Here is a 24,030-nt window from a genome sequence, read left to right on the forward strand (position 1 = left end):
TTTGTGGTCAGTGTGGTCCCGGGCTTCAAGTATGTGGTCATTTTGAGCTTTTCATACTTAGCACATGTGGCATGGTTTCAATAGTACCGTGATATTTAATTTCGCCATCAACTACAAGAATTCATTTTCCCAAAGTACTGTCTTCACTAGGTGACACAATCGCCTTTTAATACAATCCTCAGCGTGTTGGACTACAGGGAAGGATGACATCAGAGTTCAGAGGATTTTCTGGAGACAGAGCTCCTCCTTATGCGAGGGCAAAGCCATTGCTTGCACTGAAGATTTCATTATCCGGCTGCACTTTCACTTCTTCTACAAAACGTCTTAATATTATGAACACTATATTCTGTGGGCAAGATCTCATATTGTAGGCATCAATGCACTGAAGCTTGTAAGTTGTTGGTGGCTGCTCGCAGCTCAGAGCTTATCCACTTTCAGCTCGGCGCGTTCATCGCAGGATCATCACCAACAGGAAGGGGTGCGTTGAGTCTCTTGCTCCAAACGCAAAACTCCACTTCCGAGCTCAAATCGGGAATTTCTCTCTTCCGATGGCTCTCTAACTATACATATATGCATCTCTAGGCAATTTTAAGTGCATTTCAAAAATTCTCTCTCCTAAGCCGGTTTTAATATTGAGTGTCGCACTTTGGCGGATATCTTTGTCCATCTGTCCTCTGTATTCATGTTTGCCTCACTTCCCAATATCAGTCATTAATTTCAAGAATACGCTGGTTAATCACAATTTTACTCTGGTCTGTTATGGTGTCCACACTTCATTCTCTACTAAGGTGAGCCAGATTTATTTCAATTCGGCGTGCCATTCTAACAGATTTTTGTCTACTGCTCCTGCAGTACGTTCTCTATGCAAGTTTTTGGATTCTTCTTTTCTAATCGCTTGAAATACAGTTTCTTCCCATATACAATCATCGTGGTAATTTGTTTGAATTTCTTCCATGCTTTCATCCTTCAGGTTGGACTGCTATCTAGCATGCGCGCTCTCTCTGACCATCATCTCGTACCCTGGGCCACTAGTCAAGTCCTAATACACCGATAGTACGGTGAATTGAATGGTAACGAAGCTGGTACCATTCAGGTTGTATGCAGTGTGTTTATTTCTCTCTAGTGAACATTGATATGGCAAACTTGTTCTTTCTGGCCAATTGTCATCGGGCATTTCTTGACATTTAAGTCTCTTGATAATACCCATCCGTATACCATACCGGCCTCTTTTACCTTTCATGTATGCATGTTCTTTGGTACTGCTATCTTTATCATATAAGTTGAAGCAGGTTGCACTTACGTCATCTTGCCAGTTTTTATCACTCCCTTCCTGGCTGGACACGGGCTTTACCTGACTGCTGTGGTTGCCATGCGCGTCACTAACATCGCATTGATAATTCTTATGCCGGAATGACTCTTTATTCATGCATTCGGGTTTTCCCTTGGCATCGGACTTGCGAGTGTCTTCTTCTCTGTATGAAGACCTTTTCTTGTGAAGCTTGTGCTGGTCATTCCCTCTTCTGTATGGATGACTCCGTTCTTGTTCTCGACGTCCTTCATGCGAGTTCCGTAACTTTACATACTTCTCGAGTCTTGGCGAGATTCTTATTTTACCTGGAACTGTCCTTCCTTGCAATTTACGCTTCACCTTGGGAGTCTTCAAGGTGTGTGGACTAGCTGCAGGGCTGTCCATTGGAAAGTGGGACTCCTCAATCTCCTGATTGGAATCCTGCTGAGTTTGGTGCTCTAATGCTTGCGGCTGTAGTGGCTTACTGCTTGCTTCTGGCACTGTCTGTGCAGATTGAGAATCGATTTCGATATTGTCTTTCACCCGCTGCATGCTTTCTCTACTCTCTTCCGTCTGTTCTATCTTTTTTGTCAGATTTTCCTCTAGCTTCTTAGTTTGCTCCTCTATTTCCTCTGTGAGCTTTCCTAGTTCTTCTGTATTCTTTTGCATCTGTTCTATTAGAACTAGTGCCCATGCTGGTGCATCTGCGAGCGCTCCTGTCATCATTTTTGAACTTCTGAGCACGCAGTCTTGGCATCTGAAACTAGACTTATAAAGCTAACATATCAATCTACAGGAACTAAGTAGCAGACACTCACAATGAAACGCATACACATGCAGTTTTAAAAATATTATTTTTTTATAGAATAGAAGCAAACAATCTTGTAAAAAAAATTATCACTCCGTAGTATAACTAACACACTTATACTTCTTCTTATTCATAAAAGAAGTGGTACTTTGCTAAGGATCACCCATTGGTGACAACATAACTCACACATCACAGCGCTCCATAATTATTACTAATTACAATTAAAAGTGAAATTAACACATATACTAAATTTTAATAATAAAGTAAATATAAAATACTTAGCTTACACAATATACTAGCACTCTTAATACTACGTTCTTTAACATACTAAGAACACAAATGAATATATAAATATATGAAACATATGATAGAGATTCTAATATATATACTGTATACACACATATAAGTTAAATTTAAAGAAATAATGTGAATCAGTATCTCACCCTGCAATTTTAATTTGCTTACCTTTCTTTTTCTTCTTCTTCTTCTTCTTAATTATATACCTATTTTTTAAAAAAACAAACCAATCCAATGCACTATGTCATCTTCTTTGCCAGCAAAACAAACAAATGGATGAATACACACTTCTTTCTTTATAACTTTCCTGGAAAAGAATGTAAAGTGGAAAGGGTAAACGACCGTAAGTCGTTTTCTATTATGTTGTTCGATTCCTTTAATTCTCATTTCTAGTAAAAGAATTTCGGATCTCTATCTGTTCTATTTCTTTTCATTCCATATTAAACAACAGACAAATAAACTGTTTTTTTTTCTTTTTTTTAAAAAAACGTACTAAATTACATTTCTCCTTATTTCAATATAGTAACCATCCTGAAAGAATTAAAGTTTTCGTTTTTTTTTTTTTTAAAAAGAATCTTCATCGTTGCCGGAATATATTTTTGTCAATGCTTATTTTGTATATCCTCTCGAAATATTTATTCCATTGTAAGCATTATAGCTTCATTCTTTCCATACTACAATGGACCTCATTCTTCTTTCGTCCCTCCTGAAAGAGAAAGTGAATTGGAGAGGGGGACAGAACGTGTGTCGTTCTATATAGATTGGGTCGCTCTTCTTCTTCCCTCTTTTTATACCCCATTTTAAAAAAAGATTTTCGATTAACACCAACAGTGACGAATATAGAACCACGATTTCTATTAACTTATTAGTTAATTTTTCGGAGCTAATAAACTACGTTTCGGTCCTTGTTCGGTGACGCCATTTTTTGTAAAAATGAGACTATTATTGGGGGAATCAAATTTATGATGGGATAAATTTGATTTCGATTCCTGAGAATGGATGCGTTAATTACCATACCGATATGCATGTAGCTCATGGAGAGCTGAAGTTAATGCCACGGGGCTCGAACTCCAGGTCTCCAAGTTTAAAATTGATTATTGTCCTCCGAAAGATAAAAGAGAAAGTAAAAGTGATACTATTAACTAATATATACTCTACTTTTTCCCCAAAACGGTGTAACCAGGGCGCTAGGAAAAAGTAGGCGCGTAGTTATTACGAAAGTTTAGGTATAGAAATCGCCGGTTAATATTCGCAGAATATCCACATGCTGCAAAGCTGAAAGAAACATAACATACTAGTTTGGTACTCAAGAGACGGGCTGTGCTGACTATCCCACATGCAGCAAGTGAATAATAATAATAATAATAATAATAATAATAATAATAATAATAATAATAATAATAATAATAATAATAATAATAATAACGATTGCTGAGTGAATAAAATTTAGAAAGAAAAAAAAAAGAAATTAAATGAAGAATAATAATTTGGATTGTTAAGCCTGAAACGGTCAGCTCAGCTTGTCTCTCACTATGTTGGTGCAACAATTAAAAAAAAATGATCTATCAAAGTTTGGAGAGGGTAGAAAGTTAAAAAAATGGTAATGCAACAAATGACAACAGTTATATGAAATTTAGGTAACAGTGATAAAATTTATTTTTAAGAATTTAAAAGTGAATAAAAAAAAAATCATAAATTAGTTAACGAAATAACAATGACAGGGATTTCAAAAAAAAAATAGATTTAAAAAAAAAATTAAACAAATGTTCTTAATCCCTTCAAATAAGGATATTTCAGTAACCAGATCCTTCTATACTGATGCTAAATTTGGTACTATTCACGAAATCTGAAGGATTTCGGCTTCCTGTTTGTAGTTTTACTATTTTTGTTATTTTTTTTTATAACATACTACAAAATCAGAGCACTTCTAGAACAATATTATTTGACAGTTTAGGACAGTTACAAAGAAAGATTGAAATGAATTCTCTGTTTTTTTTATGATTTGTTAACTTAACACAATAGCAAAATGATCGTCCCAGCGAATATAAAAGTACTCATTAAACACACATTATATTTATCAAGGAGGACCATGAAAAGAAATTGACGAAAGTAGAAAGAGGTGAATCAACGAGAGAGAATTATGTAATTTTGAATTTAGAAAAATAAATAGGTTTTGACTTGCTAGCAAGATTAGAACAATCATAAAAAAAAATATAGAAAGGAAGATAGGACAGACGTGCACTTCTGAAACCTTATTGTTTATGCATTGGTTTACATAATAATCATATAAGCAAATTTATACACATATTCAGCATTAAAAAAAAATAAATCACCTCAAGACAAGACATTTAATGATATCAATTATTTCTATAATAATAATAAAATACGGTATTTTCATACACATTTACATATACACAGAATATATATATTTAAACAAATATTCATGGTGGTAATTAAAAAGGTTAAACGAGTATTTGGCCAAGTACTCCAGGGAATGTCGACATTTGAATTTATAGATACGTTTCTTGTAAATGTTTCTTAGTAACGATAATTAGGCTGGGGAATATCTGTCTTTCTAAATATTTCTTTTGCGGGGATACGTCTAAGCCTAATATTCCTCATCTAAACTAATCTAATTTGAGTCACGTTAATTCATAGTTTGATGCCGCAATATATATATATATATATATATATATATATATATATATATATATATATATTGTTGACACATTTCTCATATTTTAGGAACAGTAAGCTTACAACCACATACTTAAAAAAAAGAACTTTTCTCTTTACAAGTAATACCTATTCAATGATTTTAAATTTGATATTTTTACAATACTGCATTACCAGGATTAAAACGAATACCAGTATTCTTGATAAATTCATGTTACAAAAACAACAACAAAAAAAAATGTTATAAATGCTGAACTGAGATCTGATTTGTTAACTTCTTTACACTAAGCTATAATTCCATTTTTTAAATATATATATTACATAACGTTAATTAATCACAACAGAAATTCCAATTATATTCTTCATGGTCATGATAATAAAATAAAAATAATGTAGAAAACTCATCCTGGCTATTGTATGTAAATTTTAAAAAAATAAAGTTTATATATCGTTCCTTCCGTCCAACGACAGAAAATTGGAATATTGATAATTATTCCGACCTGATGCTACACAGAGTTTATAGATGAGAGGATGGGATCGGCCAAAGTACTCCGGCTTTGAATCGTAACAAGGGAGAAAAATGTTTAAAACTTCTCCTACCTTTTCGCCGTTGCCTTGCATCTTTGGATCGTCCACTATAGATGTAATTACCTCAGTGCTGCGAAGCCACCACACTACACTGCACGCGATGTAGCTCCTGCTATTCACTCCACCCTGGATTATAGAAGTCCTTCCTTCATAACCCGACGGCTGCATCTCTGGCAGATGAGTCTTTTCTGATCCTCAAGCTATCTCCTCTCGAGATGAGGATTCTTGGAAGGTTTTCCCCACTACTGGTATCTTCTACTGGTCATCTAGTCTTTCTTTCTTTGTTTTTTTTTTTTTATATTTTAATTTTATCGCACACCTTCACTCAGTTTCTCCATCAGGCACTAATATGCGCGTGTTTTTCTCACCACTATGAAGCGGGAACGTACTTTGCCACTACACTACGTTTGCTTATTACGTCGTTTAACCAAATTTAAAAAAAATGTTTTAAAAAAATTGCGAATGATATATAGTTTTTTTAATATACGTATGTAAATATAGGTCATATATATATATAATTGTTTTGGAGCGAGTAAATGTTTTGGAGTAAGTTGTCACGCGGGTTATCCTAGCAAAGCACCACTATTGTTCACTTAGCCACACATTCTAATTTTTCTCTTTACGCACATAAAAAATATGTGAACGGAATGTAGGTGTCTTGAGTTGTGTGTCTTTGGACAACCACGTTCTAGAAACACCACTCACTTCCTCGAGTGCCTTTCAACTAACTCCCAACAAAAATCTTTTTTTTCTGTTCTTTGAAAATTTAAAAATTAGAACCTCTCTGTGTTAGTGGCTGGTTTATTTTTAAAAGAAAATCCGTTGTGAAGGATGGCGTAGTTTAGAGTAGATGACCATTGTCCAGTTTTCTGCTTTCTTTAAAAAAATACGTTTTTCAACTTGGGTGGTGTGCTTCCCTCAGCCAGAGTAGGGGGGAACCTTACTGACCCTTCTTCGGTGAAAGTGGGTGGTCAATGGAAGGCAAACGGTTCTCGGAGGTTAGAAAAAGGAATGTTTACTTTAAAAAAAAGAAACTTTGACTGCCAAAAATAAGTATTCTAGTATAAAATAATTTTGAACGTTATATATTGAAAATAAATAAGAATAATTGCTCATGGGAGCGAATGTTACATGCTTACGTTCACTGTCATGCTCATCAACTCAATTTGATTATGTTAAATGCAGCGTCGACTAATAGAAACGTCAAGATTTTCTTTGCAAATCTACAGGGTATTTGTACTTTCTTTTCAAATTCTCCACAGCGGACATCTATATTGGACGACATAGTAAGAAAGCGGTTGCCACGATCTGTTCCAACGAGATGGAATTTTAATTTGCGGAGTGTGAACACTGTTTATGAATATAGAGAAGAGCTGATTAGGTGCTTCGAAACAATCCAAAATACAGACTTGAATAATAGTACCATCGACCAAGCATCCCGTCATATTGAAACTTTACAAAGGGAAAGTTTCAACTTTTGGCTGTCATTTTTTCATTCTATAATGCCTCACGTCGACATCTTATACAATCAATTGCAGAAACGAGACATTGATGCTGTTTACGTCAGAGAGATTCTCCAGTCTTTTGAGCGAAAGATATTGGAAGTCCGAGAGAATATTGGTGACGTTGAATGTGAACCACCTGAGAAAAGGAGAAAATACATTTCCGCGTGGAAAAGAGAAGCGAAAGAGGTGTGTGATGTTATTGTTTGCCAGGCCAAAAACAGATTTAGCTTCAGTGGACACCTTACTGCAGCCTCTCTGGTTACCCCCAACAACTTTTTGAAGTACAACACACATTTCCCTGTCGAACAGTTGCAAGCGACATGTGACGCGTATCCTTGCTTAGATCTGAAAAAACTTCGAACGGAACTTGGTGTAATTTACGGTATGCAAGAGTTCAGAGCAATGTCTGGTGCTCTCTGTTTATTAGATTTCATTTGCGAAAATAATTTGTCAACAACGTTTAGTGAATGTGAAAAACTTCTAAAAATTATCGTTACAATCCCAATGACAACATCAGAAGCAGAACGTTGCTTTAGCACATTGAAACGTGTGAAAACATTTCTGAGAAATTCGATGTCTCAGGAACGGTTATCTGCTCTTGCAATGCTATCAATTGAAAGAGACTTTATTATGGGAATCAAGGACTTTAATAACAAAGTTATTGAAAAGTTTGCCAGAAACAAAGAAAGAAGAATGGATTTTCTCTACAAGTAGGGTAAATATTTTTATTTTCTTTACACTAAATTTTCTATTTATTAATTGAGAAATACTTAGTACTTTTCTCATTACTAAATCTTTGGGTCATGAATCGCCACTAACCTATAGCCTGTGCTCTATTACTATTATTTATAATAATATTAATAATAATGAAAAATACGAGGTCATGAGTGGTCCAAAAGTAGGTATACAGTACCGTACTGATCAGCTAATTGCATTTAATATCATTTCTTATTGTTATCCATCAGATAGACTTAGTTTCTTTATTATTTATTCTTAATGTATTTTACTTATATCTTAAGCTCAGAAGAGCCGGAGCAAATAAACCCATAAACTAGAATGTTATACTTGATCAATGCAGGGGTATATACCTACTTTTGGGCCACCCTGTATTGTGCACCACCTAAAATTCAAAGCACGAGCCGCCACTGGTGCGTACCACCCTTTAGTTTCAACAGTATATTGTTAGTTATAGTAGAATGTCTGTACACAGTTACCTTGAAGTCTTAAGAGTCTTAAGAGTCATAAACATCGGTATGATCACCTTCCATGTCGTAACACAACTGAATTCTGCGCCAAGTTCTTGCAGACGTTTTGCGGAGATACTCCGGAGTCACGGGAGTGTAGACGTGTAATCCGTAATTCCTGCGTTGTGTGATATCGAGTGTTTCTTATTTGTTGCCTTATGAAACCCCAGAGAATATTGTCTGGTGTCGTCAGATCGGGACTTCTTGGAGGCCAGGCAAAGGGAGCTGTGAAGATGTCCGTCAGAAAACACCAATTACGGGTACGCCCACTTCCGGACCACGCTGTACATATAATAAAAAAAAGCAAGACAAAATTTAACAACTAACTAGTTTAACACCCACAAAACAAGGAGGAAAGGAAGAACTACTACATATTATTTAGGCTTATACTTCTCACTTGAATGAACCTTTCACCAAAAAAAAAAAAAAAAAAAAGTTCTTTATTTTATCAAATAGTTATTGCAAGTCATTACGAAGTTCATTTTTTTGGAGAGCATTAGTTCTTTCACTGTTGACTTTTCCATTAAACTTCCCTACGGAAAAAGCGTTAGAAGTTGTTGAATAACTTTGCAAATAGAAACTAAATTTCTCTGTCTGACCGGGACTAAACACGAAACCAGCCGGGACGATCCCTCAAAACCGGGACGTTTGGCAAGCCTAGATAACATGCTATTCTGAATTGCTATTAAAAAATCTTTTGATAACATGACCTGAATGAGCTCAAACAGTAAATATTCTATTTAAGAACGACAAATCTGGCTAAAATGATATAGCCTAATGCTGCGAACTCTAAATTATGCATTATTGGGTCATAATCACGGGTAAAAGTGGATCTGAAAAGATGGAGGGACGGTAGGTAGCGGCATGACGCCACGCCGTTCCCTCTGCCTAAATTTGACCATTGTAATTTTTTAGGAAGTGGGGAGACACCGTACATATTTTTTTCGAGGTGAGGGTACGGCGTCTCCCCGCGTTCCCCTTTACTTTTACCCCCCTGGCAATAATGCTAAGAACAAGATACTAGATGCCTAAAAGTTAGAAACTATGCCAGATTTAACGCCATTACGAAATATGACGTCTGTTAATTGCTCCTTAACAATATGAACTTCGGACAAATTGAAAGTTAAAATAATGAACTTTTCTGTAACCTTCTTACATAACTGTAAACTTAAATTATTATTTTAAACAGAATTTGAACATACAGGAAACGTGTTAGAAACCTATCATATACTTTTTATATATTACAAAATCATGAAAGTGTTCTTTTTTAAAATGACTTGAACTCATCGTCGGTTAATGAGAAAATTGTTCCTTTCTTCCCAGACAGAGTATTTACAAACCCGCCATTGTTTTAGTAAAGAACTGTCAAGAAACGAAGTGACGAAGGTAATTTTTGCTGATCTATATGGAATACGTGGCTGGTAAATAGGCAGCTACTCGCCTGGTCGGAAGATCATAGAGGCTTGATTAATCAGGTAATTACATAGCAGCACGATCAAGACATCAGGCTCGTTTAACGATGTTTGCAAACTGCACGCTCTTTTGCTTCCGTAGCCTTTGAAAAGTGCCATCATCGCAAAAGAGCGTGCAGCAGCTAACTTCATTTCTTTTGGTTAACATCGATTACGCTGAATGCGGAAAACTTTAATCATTTTAGGTTATGAAACCAGAAGAGAGAGAGAGAGATAGAAGCGTCTAGCAGCTCTTTAATCTGCATAATCTCAAAGCAAAGTTGGAATTACAAATAATATTAAACAACTCAAATCTGTACTCAAACAGATCTAGAAATAAGTAAAGCGCATTCTTGTGAAATAATTTATTCTTCCAAGAGGAAATTAAAGAAATTTGATCTGAATTTTAAAATGAAATTTCCAACTTTATGTCCCATGATTATATCTTGTAGGCTAAGGAAGATTTCAAAGTGAATGTGTATCAAAGACTTGGTGGAACGAGGTTGTGGGAGGAAATGGGAGAATCCTGAGATAATTCACATGCACGATAGTTGTCCACCACAAACTCATTTCACGTGGGTCCAAGTCAGAGATCTCTAGCACCAGAATTGAGCACTCTACCATTGACCAACCATGTAGAATCCGCAGCAAAAAGCCTGCAATATGAGCAAGTAAGTTTATTGTGAAACAACGAAGTCTTTTGCTCCAAAATAAGTGTGAAGGGAAGGACGCCGAGGTTTCTCCTGGCGTGATTCGTGCCACTTAGACGTTATGTTGATTCCCTGCGCTGTTAGGTGTAGTTTCACAATTAACTTACATGCTTATGTTGCAGGTTTTTTGCTGCGGACTGTACACCTATGTTTTAAGAAAGATGTTATAAGGTGAAAATGTTTATGAACATTTCTGAAATTGAAATTGAAAAAAAGTCGATAAAGTGGATATTTTCAAAATATCTAGGATCAATATTAACAGACTGTAAGAAAATCATAAATTTAATAAGAGATTTAGAGTCTCTAAACTTGAACTGTGCCCAACTATCCTTCAATGCTCCCAATCAGGTAAACCTTCTTATATATCTTGTTAGACCTAAATTCTCTTACTACAAGCAAACATAAATACACTGATTACCAATCATATATTTATTCCATTAGCTTCTACATCTACATTTTAGGGTGTCTACTAAAATTTCAAAATGAAATTTCATGACTTTTTCGTGACCTTTTCTTGATCAGACTATAAAATGTTTTAACATTCCCAAGAGCAAATTTGGGTGCGAATTAGGCTCAATTTTCATGCATGCGATAGAAGCATGCTTTGCTTATGATTTGGTAGCGTCTAAAGCCGATCATAGACATTTTTGTTGGTAAATTTTGACGTTTTATAGAACAAAATTTTCCAGTCTGTTCTTATATTTGTACAGATAAAAAAAAATCGTGACCCAAAAGCCAACTTTCGTGACTTTTTCTTCACTTTCATGGCCGTTTTCTGATTTCGTGACATTTTCGTGACGTTTTCGTGACATTCGTGACTTTCGTGACCGATAGACAACTTCACCCAACAAACTTTCCATGTACCTTTCTACCTATCAGAGATTACACCTAAGTGAAGTAACATACAAAAGATTCCAAAAATCCAATATCCATCGTACTCTGATTGCAGTCTATCTTGATCCGCTTTCAATTTAACATGAACTATTTTGCACAGTGTATTTCCTAACATCCCATATAGAGGCATGTGTAAACTTCTGTAACATCTTGTGTCCGTAATCCATGGCCTCGTTCCCAACACAAATCAAAACCATATCCACAAAGAAATTAAATGTCGACTAAAAGCAGGGAATTCGTGTTATTACTCAGTTCAAACTCTATTGTTGTCGCGAATTCTGTCGATGATTTTGAAGCTTAAAACATATAAAACAATAATCATGCCTGTTGTATTGTATGGTTGTGAAACATGGTCGCTTACGCTGAGGGAAGAATGCAAACTGAAAGTATTTGAGAGCAAGAGCTTAAGATCAAAATTCGGACCCAAGAGAAACGGGAGTGGAGAGTGGCGGAAAGTTCATGACGAGAAACTGCATAATTTATACGGTTTACCAAACATTATTAGGGGTCATCAAGTCTAGAAGGCTCAGGTGGGCAGGTCATATTGCCAGAATGGAAAAAAGTAGGAACGCTTTTAAAGTTTTGACTGGAAATCCAATCGAAAAACGACCATTAGAGAGACCTAGGCGCAGATGGGAGAACAACATTAAGACGGATCTCGCAGAAATAGGAATGCAAAGTAAAAACTGGATCCAATTGGCTAAGGATAGAAGTCAATAAGTGAACCTCCAGGTTCCATAGCCCATAGAGTTAGTTAGTTAGTTTAAAAAAAAAAAAAGAAAGAAAGAAAGAAAGAAAAAAAAGAAAGAAAAAAAGAAAATTTTAGTTAATATCAAGGATATTAGAAAGAAAGAAAAAAAGAAGTGTAGAAAAATACAGAAAAAGGGAAGATAGTAACATTAACTTTCCTAGTTAGATTGATGTTAACATGTGTAGGTCCGGTTCACTGCAGATATCCCTTCCGGTTTCTTTTTAATTTATTTATTTAAAATGAGTTAAATGAACGCTAGTCATCAATAGATAGGACCACCTTTCTCCAATCGTTGCTAGTCAGCAATAGATGGCACCACAATTCCCCAATCATTACAATGAATTTTAGTAGGAAGGGGCACTTGGGTGAATCCACCTGAAGTAGTCCAAAGATGGTGAAAGTAATTGCTCAACCATCTCCGAAAATTATAAAAAATTGAGTGTGATGAACCTTGTGTATGAGAAAGTCAATAACAATTGTTCACGTTTTTGTATCTACAAGTGTTCCTGAACGACGTCCATCTTTGTTGTCGGTGGAGTGCCATTTTATGCATTTGCAAGCGTGTACGAAAACTACAGTTACTCAGGACGTACGAATCAGACGAACACCAAACAAAAACGAACGTTTACAGGAGACTGGGGTACACGCTACACGGAGAACATATATTCTTGCTTCTAAATAAATATGCAGGGTTTCAAACCAATATGTGAAATCACCAGAAGTACAGAAAATTACACTTTTAAAGGGGCTGTATGTTGAAATAACAAAGTGGGGGGTTCATAAGTTTTGTGTTGAATATTATTGCACATAAAGAGTCTGCAGAAATATCCGCAGCTATGATACTACTGACATCATAGATTGATGGGAGTTCAAAGAGTTGAATTCTGTGATTTTGATGCCATTTTTCGGGCGTAATATCGTAGGAGAGCAAAATACTGAAAATTGCTTCTTAGGCCACAAAGTAGGTTAATTCTGTATGTGAATAAATTATTGAAAAAAAATCAGAACTGATATTACATGAAGAAAAAGTGAGGAGAAGGTAAAAACGCGAAGAAAGAAGATTCGTGATAATGGTCGTAGCCCGTAAAAAATTAAATGTTTGGAAATGTTTCATACTAGGTTTCAAAAACTACACATGGTGCAGCAATTAGGCCCGCTTTCGTTTGTGTTCAGTTCCGTCTTTCTAGATCCATGGTCATTGCCAAGTCTATATGGGAGAAGGGATTAGCTTTCCCTTGCACTCACGACACTCATCGTCGAACTGAGACGCGGTATTGAGGCACTCAATGTACCAACAAAGTGTCATTGAAATCCAATCCCAGTTACGGAAGTTTATATCTTCTCAATGTTGCGTTATATAGGTTGAGTTGAGTTGATTTTGAGTTTAACGTCTCTTTTCAGCAGCGAGGCTATATGAGACGTGGACCTACTGATTAGCTTGGAATCCGAACCATATGAGCTCCCACCGGGAATTGAACCCGGGTCTCCCGCGCCAGAGGCGCGTACGCTATTGCGTTATATAGGATAGATAGATATAACGCAACTTTGTGAACACATTGCCTTGTGTAAGAAAACCAAAAATTGATCAAAAGATTGCGATCTTAGCCAATAATTAGTTTTTGGATCAGGGAAATAACATTTTTGAGCGGCCCCTAAGTCGAGTTCTTGTATTTTCTACGAAATAAGTACATCATACTGAGTTAACTGATAGTTTGGGTTCGGCTCCAGATATAAGCTTTACAAAAAAAAAAAAAAAAAAAAAAAAGAAAGAAAGAAAGAAAAAGAAAAAAGAAAAAAGAAAAAGAAAAGAAATATATTGGATCTTTTGATCTAAAAATATAAAATAGGTACGCGTGGGTACTGTAAACTTATACGTGAATAAAGATATGTTGATTTACAGAACTCTGCTCTCTCTTGAGATCTTTTGCAGATCTTTTATGCCAGATCTTTTATGCCAGAATTCCTTCTGAAGTATTGCTCACGCTAAGTAGCTGTGATTACCACGCATAATCCAGTAAAGAATGATGGTTGATTTCAAAACACAATTTTCTCTTTCAGCGTGGACGTAAAATAAACACTGCCTTCGTCAACTTCTATGTAAACGTTCATATTTCTTCGAACATTAGGATGAATTGTGCAAATTTCGCGAAATCATCATCTCCCAACTGCTCCGAATATAATCTAAGCATATAATATCTCTGATACCTCCAATCCGTGACTGCAATGAGGTTATTCTGGTTGTTGGTGCCAATGCTCCTTTAAGACAACAATAGCCCTCCGTTATCAACGAAAAAAAATGGATTCGGCCCCCCTCTATCCCCCAAGAAGCCAATTGGCACGCACACTATGAATAAAAATCGTGACATGCGGTGCTACTTCTCCAGTATTCATCTTTTTTAATAGTCTTTTCTGTGTGTTTGAACGTGGTAACGTGTGCATTCTGGGTCTCGTAACAACAGCCTCAGCAGATTGGTAGCAAAAGTTTGTGTAGCATGAAGCTTGTCGTGACCAATGGCTAATGAGAGCGTTTCTCTTTTAGACTAAAAGATCGCAGTGAACTGCAGGAGATCTGAGAAAAACCTCCAGAGACCTACCACAAATTGCTAAGCAGAAACGAACATGACAGTTTTTTTTCTGTTCCTTTTTTCTTTCTTTCTTTTTTTGTAATATTCATTTACTGTAATATATGCGTTTCGTGAATGGTCTTGCTAATTAGTTCCTTGTTCGGTTTCCAAGAATATGCTATTCACACAAATCTACTGAGCACTCATGAAAATAGAAATAATAACAGAAAAATGCACGAGATTAAAATTATGCTACTAAATCGCTTTTGCTAAATTTGTTTATAGCCTAAATTATCACATTTATGAGTCTGGTAAACTTTTTTTCTTTATATTATACAGGGTGGCCCAAAAATAGGCATACACCCCTGCATTCTAGTTTACAAGTTCATTTGCTTGGGCTGTTCCGAACTTAAGATATAAGTAAAAAGACATTAAGAACAAATAATGAAAAAAACTAAGTCTACCCGATGGATAACAATAAGAAATGATATAAAAAGCAATGAGTTGACTCGAATGTATACCTACTTTTGAGTCACCTTGTACAAAAGAATGGAGAATGAAATAAAATGAAATCTTTCCGTTTAACGTCCCACGATTACGCCCGTGTCTAAGAAAGACGAATGATTAAGGTAAGCGAATGATGGTGAAATGAGGATGTTGGAGGAAATGGGAGTACTCCGCGAAAACCCATCAACACGATGCTGTCCATCACAAACTTACTTGGCCGCGGACAGAACCTGGGACTCCGTGCACCAGGGGTAAGCGCTCTACCACTAAACCACTGTGGCCCTCTGGAAAAGAATGGAGAATGCGAAATGTTCTGCATTTATTGCCAGAAGTGGCATCCCAACATTTGTTTATTCAGCACAAAAACAAGTGGCTTCGTTTCGGAAACTACAGTATTTTCTAAACCATATGTATTGTTACCTATTTATTGTTACCTACGAAATGAGACGAGACAAAAAATAAGGGTTTCCCGTCTTGTCTCGTCTCAATTCTTGGAAATCTTTCCTCGTCTCCTTTTGTCAACTTATATACAAAATTTATACCCATTTTTTTTCTTAATTTCGTCTAGAAGTTATCAAAATCCTTGCGCATCACGTGAAGTTCAGGAGGAGTGTAATATAATAACACTTAAAGTATACGTATTTATTATTAGAGTATATTGTGTATCTTTAAACGCTGAGAAAGCGTAAATATGCCAGGCGAGCCATCCTGAGTAAGAGTTTCCTCATACCGCGATGGTATCTACCACAAATACCGGGACAAATACCGGGATGGTATCTCTACCACATAGTTCTCAGATCACTTCCTTGCCTTTCGTCGCATAATATGATCACCGAATGACGTCATCCATCATACGCGACGGGACAACATGGTCATAGATGACCAAAATCCCAGAAATCTAATTTCTAATGTTAATCCTTTAACTGTTAATAAATTCTCTTCATTGTGTTCGTACCATCAGTTTATCTATTTGTAGTTTTCACACTATGAATCATGTAACACTTAGGGATGCGCACGAGACGAGTCGAGACAGGATTTTCCTGACAAAATTCTCGAGTCAAGACACGGCTCTTCCAATAGGAAAATATACATTTTTCGAGTTGAGACATCACTTTTACAGCACATTTTCGAGACGAGACAGCCACAAATCTTGTCTCGTGCGCATCCCTAGTAACACTAATACGATGTTTGAGGTGTAAAACTTGTATGAAGAATTGTTGTCCATGAATCTCGAAAAATTTCTTGTCTCGTCTCGATTCTCGTCACGAAAATAAGACAGGAATTCTGCTTTCTCTTGTCTCGTCTCGAATTTAAAAGTGTACTTCTGGTCTCGTGGGTTAACTCTGGTAGGGTTACCCACGAGACAACCTGAGACACAATTTTCGAGACGAGCAACAGCTCTTACGAGACATTATTACTTTTATGAAACTTTTTCGAGACGAGACAGCTTCAACTTTTGTCTCGTAAAAGCTACCAACTCTACTATGAGGATTCAATACTGAAACCGGAAGTTGTATATATATATATATATATATATATATATATATATATATATATATATATATATATATATATATATATATATATATATATATATATTATTTCCGGTCTCAATAGAGGTGGTCCGATGATGAAAACTCTTCTGGAGACGATGAGTTCATACCCAAAACGAGTTATCCCTTTTTCGTCGAACTGTTGGCCAATGGAACGATTATTGAAACCGGATGTGAGACTGGATTTTCTACCGTTTTTAATAGAAATAGCGTTACCCACAAGACGAGATGAGACGTCTGGAATAATTCTCGTCTCGTTTTTTGAAACTTGTGTACTTGATTTTTGGAAGTAATCTTGCTAAGATTTTGCACTTAATAGAAGTAATAGGAAATTTGAAAGCAATATAGGGATAATTGTTGAACAATGAGCATTAATTAAAAAGGACACATATCATCCAAGCTCATTAACCAACGTTTATACCCAAACAAATATACAAATCATTCACAACACAGAACTACTGGTAGCTAATTTTAACAAATCAAACATCCGGAGTCTATATGAAATGCACAGATGTTCATTGAGTTTTTGACTTACAGGTAAAAATAGTATTGCCCAGAAGAGTCGTAAAATTTAACATCTCGTAGTATCCTAGTCTCGAAAGCAAGATAAGAATTCTCATGTTTCTCTTAAGAGTCTTCATCCCGGCGAAATTAAAATGCCGCTAATTTTACAGTAATTATGTGATATCTTCAAATAGATAAAAGATAATCGAAATGTGGAACAAGAGCGCCCTAAACAATATTATTTTGCGTGAGATACCGTTATCACAAGTCACCTAGTGGCTTTCCGTTTTCAGCCGTTTAGAAACGCGAAAATAAATGCCGATTTTCAAAATGGCTCGAAATCGAAAGCAGATAAGTGAGTCGTGATAACGGTTTCTCATGTAAAATAATATTGTCTAGGGCGCTCTTGTTCCACATTTCGATTATCTTTTATCTATTTGAAGATATCACATAATTACTGTAAAATTAGCGGTATTTTAATTTCGCCGGGATGAAGACTCTTAAACAGAAGGATACGAACTCAATATTAAGGAAGTACAAGGATCAACAATCGCGCGAAATTCAAGCAACATGGTAAATCAATATTCGCGATTAGGATTAGGCTAAGCTTTTCGCAGCTAAGGCTAAGTTAGCCTGGCACGTATGAGGGATGATGTACACTCATGTCCAAAATTATTGTCGCATGTCTATAAATATATTGTTGTAGGAATATAATTTGATAACGAATTCGCCCGGTATTTCTTATAAGGTTAGTATGTGTACAGTCAGCGACTGTAATAAGTGGAGGTTGGATACATAAGAAATGATAGCTTTTTCCAGTAGCAGGATAGTTTCACTCTATGTCTGATAGTTGGACAACCAACATGACAGCAAATACGTGCCCGAAAACATAACATGCCAGGATATTCCTCCACTTGGAGGAAAAAGTATTACTATCTGAGAGCATCACTTAGAGAAACAACCACGAGATAAATCTCCAGAAATTCCATTCACTTTAAGATCAAACAGATAGAAATTAATGCAAAGGAAACGAAAACAATAATACGCATCATGCAGAGACCGAAAAAGTATGGAAAGCTAAACAAAATGAGAAAAGAAGGAAAGGAAAGACCAAAAGACATGGGAATAAATTAAATTTTAACACTTAAGGATAAACAGTGTCCGTCTTTCCCCCTGCCCCCATCGTGGGTTTTCTCCCTTCATAGGATAAATCTCTTTCAGTATCAAACGCGAACATCATTTATAGTGTTGGAAAAAATTTAACTCAGTCTAGGCCGAGACTCGAACCCCACACCCTTAGAATGACAGTCTCACGGGGTATCCACTTACCTACACAGGCTCTATCTATAAGACAGCTATTACCCGCGCTGTTATCAAACGTGTTAACTCAGCCATTGTCGGTGAGCCACCCCAGTTCCATTTGAAGTTTAAATTTTATTTACCTCACTTAGCCATCTATGTGTGTGTGTGTGTGTCGAATTGATTTTGTATTAAAAGAGCGACTTCGTAAATTTACGGAACGCGTGTTAACACGACAGTAAGGACATCTCGTAACGTCGTTGTTACGTAACACACGCAGTGTAAATAAAGTTTCAAAACCAGAAGTCGGAAGATATGCCGTGGGTAAGTCGGTAAGACGTCTGCTTGCTGAGTAGAGAAATCCGGGTTCAAATCTGGGCTGTTACGTTTTTTTCTTTTTTTGTTCCGTTGAAAATACATTTCTATATTTTTGCGTTTGAAATTGCTTTCTTTCATTTTCTGTAGATTATCTTAAATTAGTGAAGGCCAAGTAAGGTCAGATTACATATATGTCTGCTTTATCTGTGTGTACAGTCCAGAGATGGAGTGAGTCAATTGGGTCAAGATTTGTGAGTAGGTCAGTGGATCGTGGGTCAACAGGACGTGATTCACTGTGACACACCACCCACCGTGACCTCTCTGACTCACACTGACCCTACGTTTTAAATTTTAAGGTCTCCCTCTTTATTCGGCCTCCCTCCTTATTATTAAATTCAATGTATAGATAATTATTGAGTTGAGTTGATTTTGAGTTTAGCGCCCTTTTCAGCAGCGAGTCTATATGAGACGGGACCTACTGATTAACATAGAAACCGAAAAACATGAGCTCCCGTTGGGAATCAAACCAGGGTCTTCCACGCCACAGGTATATAATAGTGTCTTATATAGCAGTTAATATTTTTGCTATAAAGTGTCAAATAACTAAACATTTGATGTAAATAAATGAGAAACCTAAAATATTGCAGATTACTGCAATTGCGATTTAATTCAATTTTAAGCATTATACATCCATATGATTGTTAAAGTTGCTTTATAAAGATGCAGATTATGAATTATAGTAATTTTTTCAATGAAATGAAATTAAATTAAGTTTGACGTCCCATGCTTATGTCGGCGAGGTAAAGGAGACGGTGATGATGAGAAGTGAACGAAAATTGTGCAACGATGTAGGTAGGAGGAAACAGGAGAATCCTGAAGAAACGAACGCACACGGTGTTTCTTCACCACAAATCTGACTTTGTGCAAGCTGGGATCGAACCAAGGACCCCATGCACCAGAGGTGAACGCTCTACCACTAAGCCACTTTGGCCCTATGAAAAATACAACCATATTTATTCTCTCTCTCTCTCTCTCCATTTTTATATAGGTATCAGAAGCATGAATAATTTTCATTTTGGGGGGTGCGGTGGCTCAGTGGTAGAGCGTTCACCTCCGGTGCTTCGGGTCCCTAATTCGATCCCAGCTCGCGCCGTTTGGATTTTGTGGTGGACAAACGCCGTGCTGGTGGGTTTTCTCGGGGTTCTCCCGTTTCCTCCCACTTTCTTCATTCCACCATTTCACTTCTTTCTCATTATCACCGTCTCCTTTAGCCTAACCGGCATAACCATGGGACGTTAAACATAAAGATTTCATTTTATTTTAATTTTTGTTTTGAACGTATGGTTTCAAGCTGGTATTAAACTCAGAACTCTGATCTTAATGAGTTGAATTGATTTGGAGTTTAACGTCTCTTTCAACAGCAAGACCATATGACGTGGACATATTGATTAACGTAAAACCCGAACCATGTAAACTCCCGCCGTGTGGTGGTGATTGTGATTTTGAGTTTAACTGCCCGGTCAGCAGCGTGGCTATAGGAGACGTGGACCTACTGATTAAAATGGAATACGAAACACATGAGCTCCCACCGGGAATCGAACCCGGGTCTCCCACGATAAAGTCGTGCGTACGCTAACTCCCACCGGGAATTGAAATCTGTTCTCATTGTAAGAATGTTAACGTTCCTTATTTTACCGGTTTTTGTATAACTTCATGGACCAAATTTCACAGAAGTAAATCCCCACGGTAAGCAGGTTTGCATATCCAGACTCCTAAGTATGAAAACATTTACGCTCACTTCCACCTCAAACAATTCATGAATTGAAGAATAAAGGATAATATTCCCGATAAAGTATATGGTTTGAAAAATACCATATAGGAGAGGGACATATCAGTCCTTTCTGCTCATGGAGTTATTAAAACAGGATCATCGGGCAGTGGTCTTTACCATTGAAAGATATTGCTTCTAAAATATTTCCAAGTAACTTCCAATTTTCTTGTTCTTGTTGTGGGGCTCAATGGTAAACCGCTTACCCTGGTGCGTGTGGTCTTTATTGTTTCGATCCCCGGCCAAGTAAGTTTGCGTTGGACAAGATCGTATCCGTAGGTTTTCTCAGGGTACTCCCGCTTTTTGCCACTTTTCATTCAACCAATTCTTCTATCATCATTGACTTCCTTTAAACATTGGAGAGGTCTTGGTCCCTTGAGCATTGCGGTGATGTAAGAAATCAGATTCGATCCCAAGCATTTGGGTTGTGATGTAAACCTTTGCTATGGTTCAGTCTCAGTATTTTATTACGCGAGGTAAAACCATCCATACAGCTATAAATGTTGTTCTATCTTACGCAACCAGGTATTGATATTGAGCCAATGCGGAACCACATTTTTGGCGCTTTGAGGCCAGGAACTGACTTCGGACATTACGCTGTTTTCAAACGACTAGGATCTTTCCAATGTTACCATCCGCGTCCAACAACCCCATGTTTAAAAGGGGAATAGAAAGAACCCGTGTCTAAAACTTCCGGACCCAGTTTCTTGACGTTCAAGTTTAGGGATCGACTTCTGACATCACAATTGTGCTCAACGGATCAAAACCTTTCAAATGCCGCCAACGCCGTCCAACAACTTCATCTTTAATAGGTAAATAGAAGGGACCCGAATCCATAACGTCAGGACGCCATTCCTTGAGTTGCGTGGCCTGGGCCAGACTTCTGACATTACTACTGCACTCAGGGGACCCGGACCTTTCCAACGCTACCACTCGCGTCCAGCAACTCCATGTCTAACATGGTCGTCCTGACGTAGGAGGATCGACTCCATGCTTTTTTCATAATTATTCTCCAAATGGATTTGTATACAAGGTAGTTTGGCAAGTTTAGCAGCAGGTCTAAAATAAGCCTCTTCAGAGTGGCTCTTATTTGTTAAAGAATACATAACGATCGCTTTTGGCTGTTGCAATGGTCTGTCTAAGCGGCTTGATAAAAAAGAAAAAACAGCGTAGCATAACAACAAAAAGGTGTTTCTCTTATATGTTAAAAATAAAAGCACAGAAAGAAAAAGTCAAAGTTTGGTAAGGTGAGTGTCGGGGGACGCCGAATTCTACTTCGCCCCGGGCAACGAAATTTCTAGCTACTACTCTGAACTCCAACACTTATCGGTCATTCAGAGTCTCATCCCTTACCTACAACAGCGTAGTTTGATTAACCTGTTATACCAAAACGTTTGGAAAGAACCTTTGAGTGTGACTTATTGATAGCTATGCAATATGTTGACAGAGTGCTAGTCTTCAGTTTAGCAACGAAGGTGCCCTTAGGCGAAATTTCACGTTGCCCTCTACTTTTGTCTGTGCCTTGTAAATCGTAACATTATGTTTAAAGGCAAGCAGAAACAACGTCAGTTGCAGAGCCACTGATAAGGCGTTTGTGTCTTTTACACAAATAATTTTTGCCTGATTACTGTTTGAAGCCTTTTTGCATTATACACTATAAAACAACATATCCAGATTCAGAGAAATACACAGAAAGTTTAAAGAAGGGGGTTAAAAATATCGTTATTATTCAGATGCTTTATTATTATTATTATTATTATTATTATTATTATTATTATTATTATTATTATTATTATTTTCTTGAGTACAGAGATACAAAGAACAAGAACTCCGTCACTATTAACATGGAAGCGAAAATGACTTCGAATTGGAAATAATAGATCAATGCATTTAATTTCGAGGAGAGGCTATAGGGCAGACACGGATCCAGGGAGCGATCGGGGCAATTGCCCCCCTCCCACGGAAGAGGAAGCTTTCCCAAAATTTGGAGCTCTTAAAACTAGCTAAGTAGCAGTACTACAATCCACTTCCCCCCCCCCCCAGAAGTCCGTTCTGGATCCGCCCCTGCTACAGGGGTACTTTAGAGTTCACTGCTTTTCCTTGCAATCCACGCTCATTGCTGGATAAGTATTATATTTTATTATATTATTTGTCAAATTGAGCGAAATAGTTTTACCACAGCGGCAAATTCAACAATTAGGCTTTGGAAAAACAACTCATTGGTTCAAACACACACAGAAAGAGAGAGTCCATTTGTTCGGGATGTTTTTTGAGGTTCGCGGCGTCTCCCAAGAAGAAATCTTGCTAAAACATATGTTGTTTTTAACAAGGAACGTAAATGGGTATCAGGTATATCAGTACTTCAAATGAAAAGCAAAAAGAAAAGAGAGATAAAGACGAGTAATTTCCTATACTGTATTTTTGGCATTGAAGAATACCGTTACTGTTTTATTGATCTACTGTACGCACTTCTGCGTTTTACTAACCAACCCACAATCATGCTATATATACCATATATCGGCTAGGTCCAATCTGCTGCCAATGCGCCTTTTCTTCAAGGAACATTTTTTTTTTTATTATTATTACACGCTCAGAAACAAGGATAATCACCCGAAACCTGAGAAGATCTGGAGAATGACCCAGTAACAATAAACTGACAAAGGGAAGGAAATACAAAAGTGGAAAACTATTGTAATCCAAAGTCGAGGCATTTTTTCTTGCAATAACCGACCCTTCAAGTCGGGGGAAGTTTCTTGAAATAATAGTAATATATTTTTAACTTGCTCCTTATTTTAGCTTATGTAGTAATTTAAGACACAAAGATGTATCGCAATTTGCAATACATTTTTCAACTTGCAGTGCAAACATGTAAATGCAATGTTGCATTTCCATGTTTGCGCTGCATTGCATTCCCATTTGCACTGCAAACTGCGATGCGATACTCCATTTAAAAAATGCAAGGAGATTCCTGACCAGTTGTTCTTTCAGAAAAAATGTTCAGGGTGAGGGGAGCACTGCTGGTACTATTCTATTTATTATTGTATTATAGACGTAATATTTGGGTCTCCTCCGGGGGGCACTCTCAGAGCTCCGGGAGGGGGGCAGTGCCCCAAAAACATATCTGGAAGAAATACTGTTCCTGACACCAAGATAAGACAAAAGATAATAACAAACCTGGGCGCACAAATGCTTAATTTCGGAGTTATAGGCTGCCAAAAACATGAAGAAATGAACTTTAAAGGTCC

General features: G+C 36.9%; 1 protein-coding gene across 1 annotated transcript; it reads left to right on the plus strand.

The window, feature by feature from the left end:
* The first annotated feature begins 6,829 nt into the window (after positions 1-6,829).
* LOC145689335 (zinc finger MYM-type protein 1-like) lies at positions 6,830-7,876 on the plus strand. The gene has a single exon (XM_081763645.1). It carries the CDS (start codon positions 6,830-6,832, stop codon positions 7,874-7,876), a length of 1,047 nt encoding a protein of 348 aa, XP_081619771.1.
* Positions 7,877-24,030: the final 16,154 nt, after the last annotated feature.

The sequence above is a fragment of the Thermobia domestica genome, chromosome 1 (assembly GCF_964235325.1).
Source record: "Thermobia domestica chromosome 1, izTheDome1.hap1.1, whole genome shotgun sequence".
Lineage (NCBI taxonomy): Eukaryota > Metazoa > Arthropoda > Insecta > Zygentoma > Lepismatidae > Thermobia > Thermobia domestica.

Excerpts from the sequence above, each read along its gene's own strand:
- LOC145689335 (XM_081763645.1), top strand. The coding sequence starts at position 6,830 with ATGTTAAATGCAGCGTCGACTAATAGAAACGTCAAGATTTTCTTTGCA.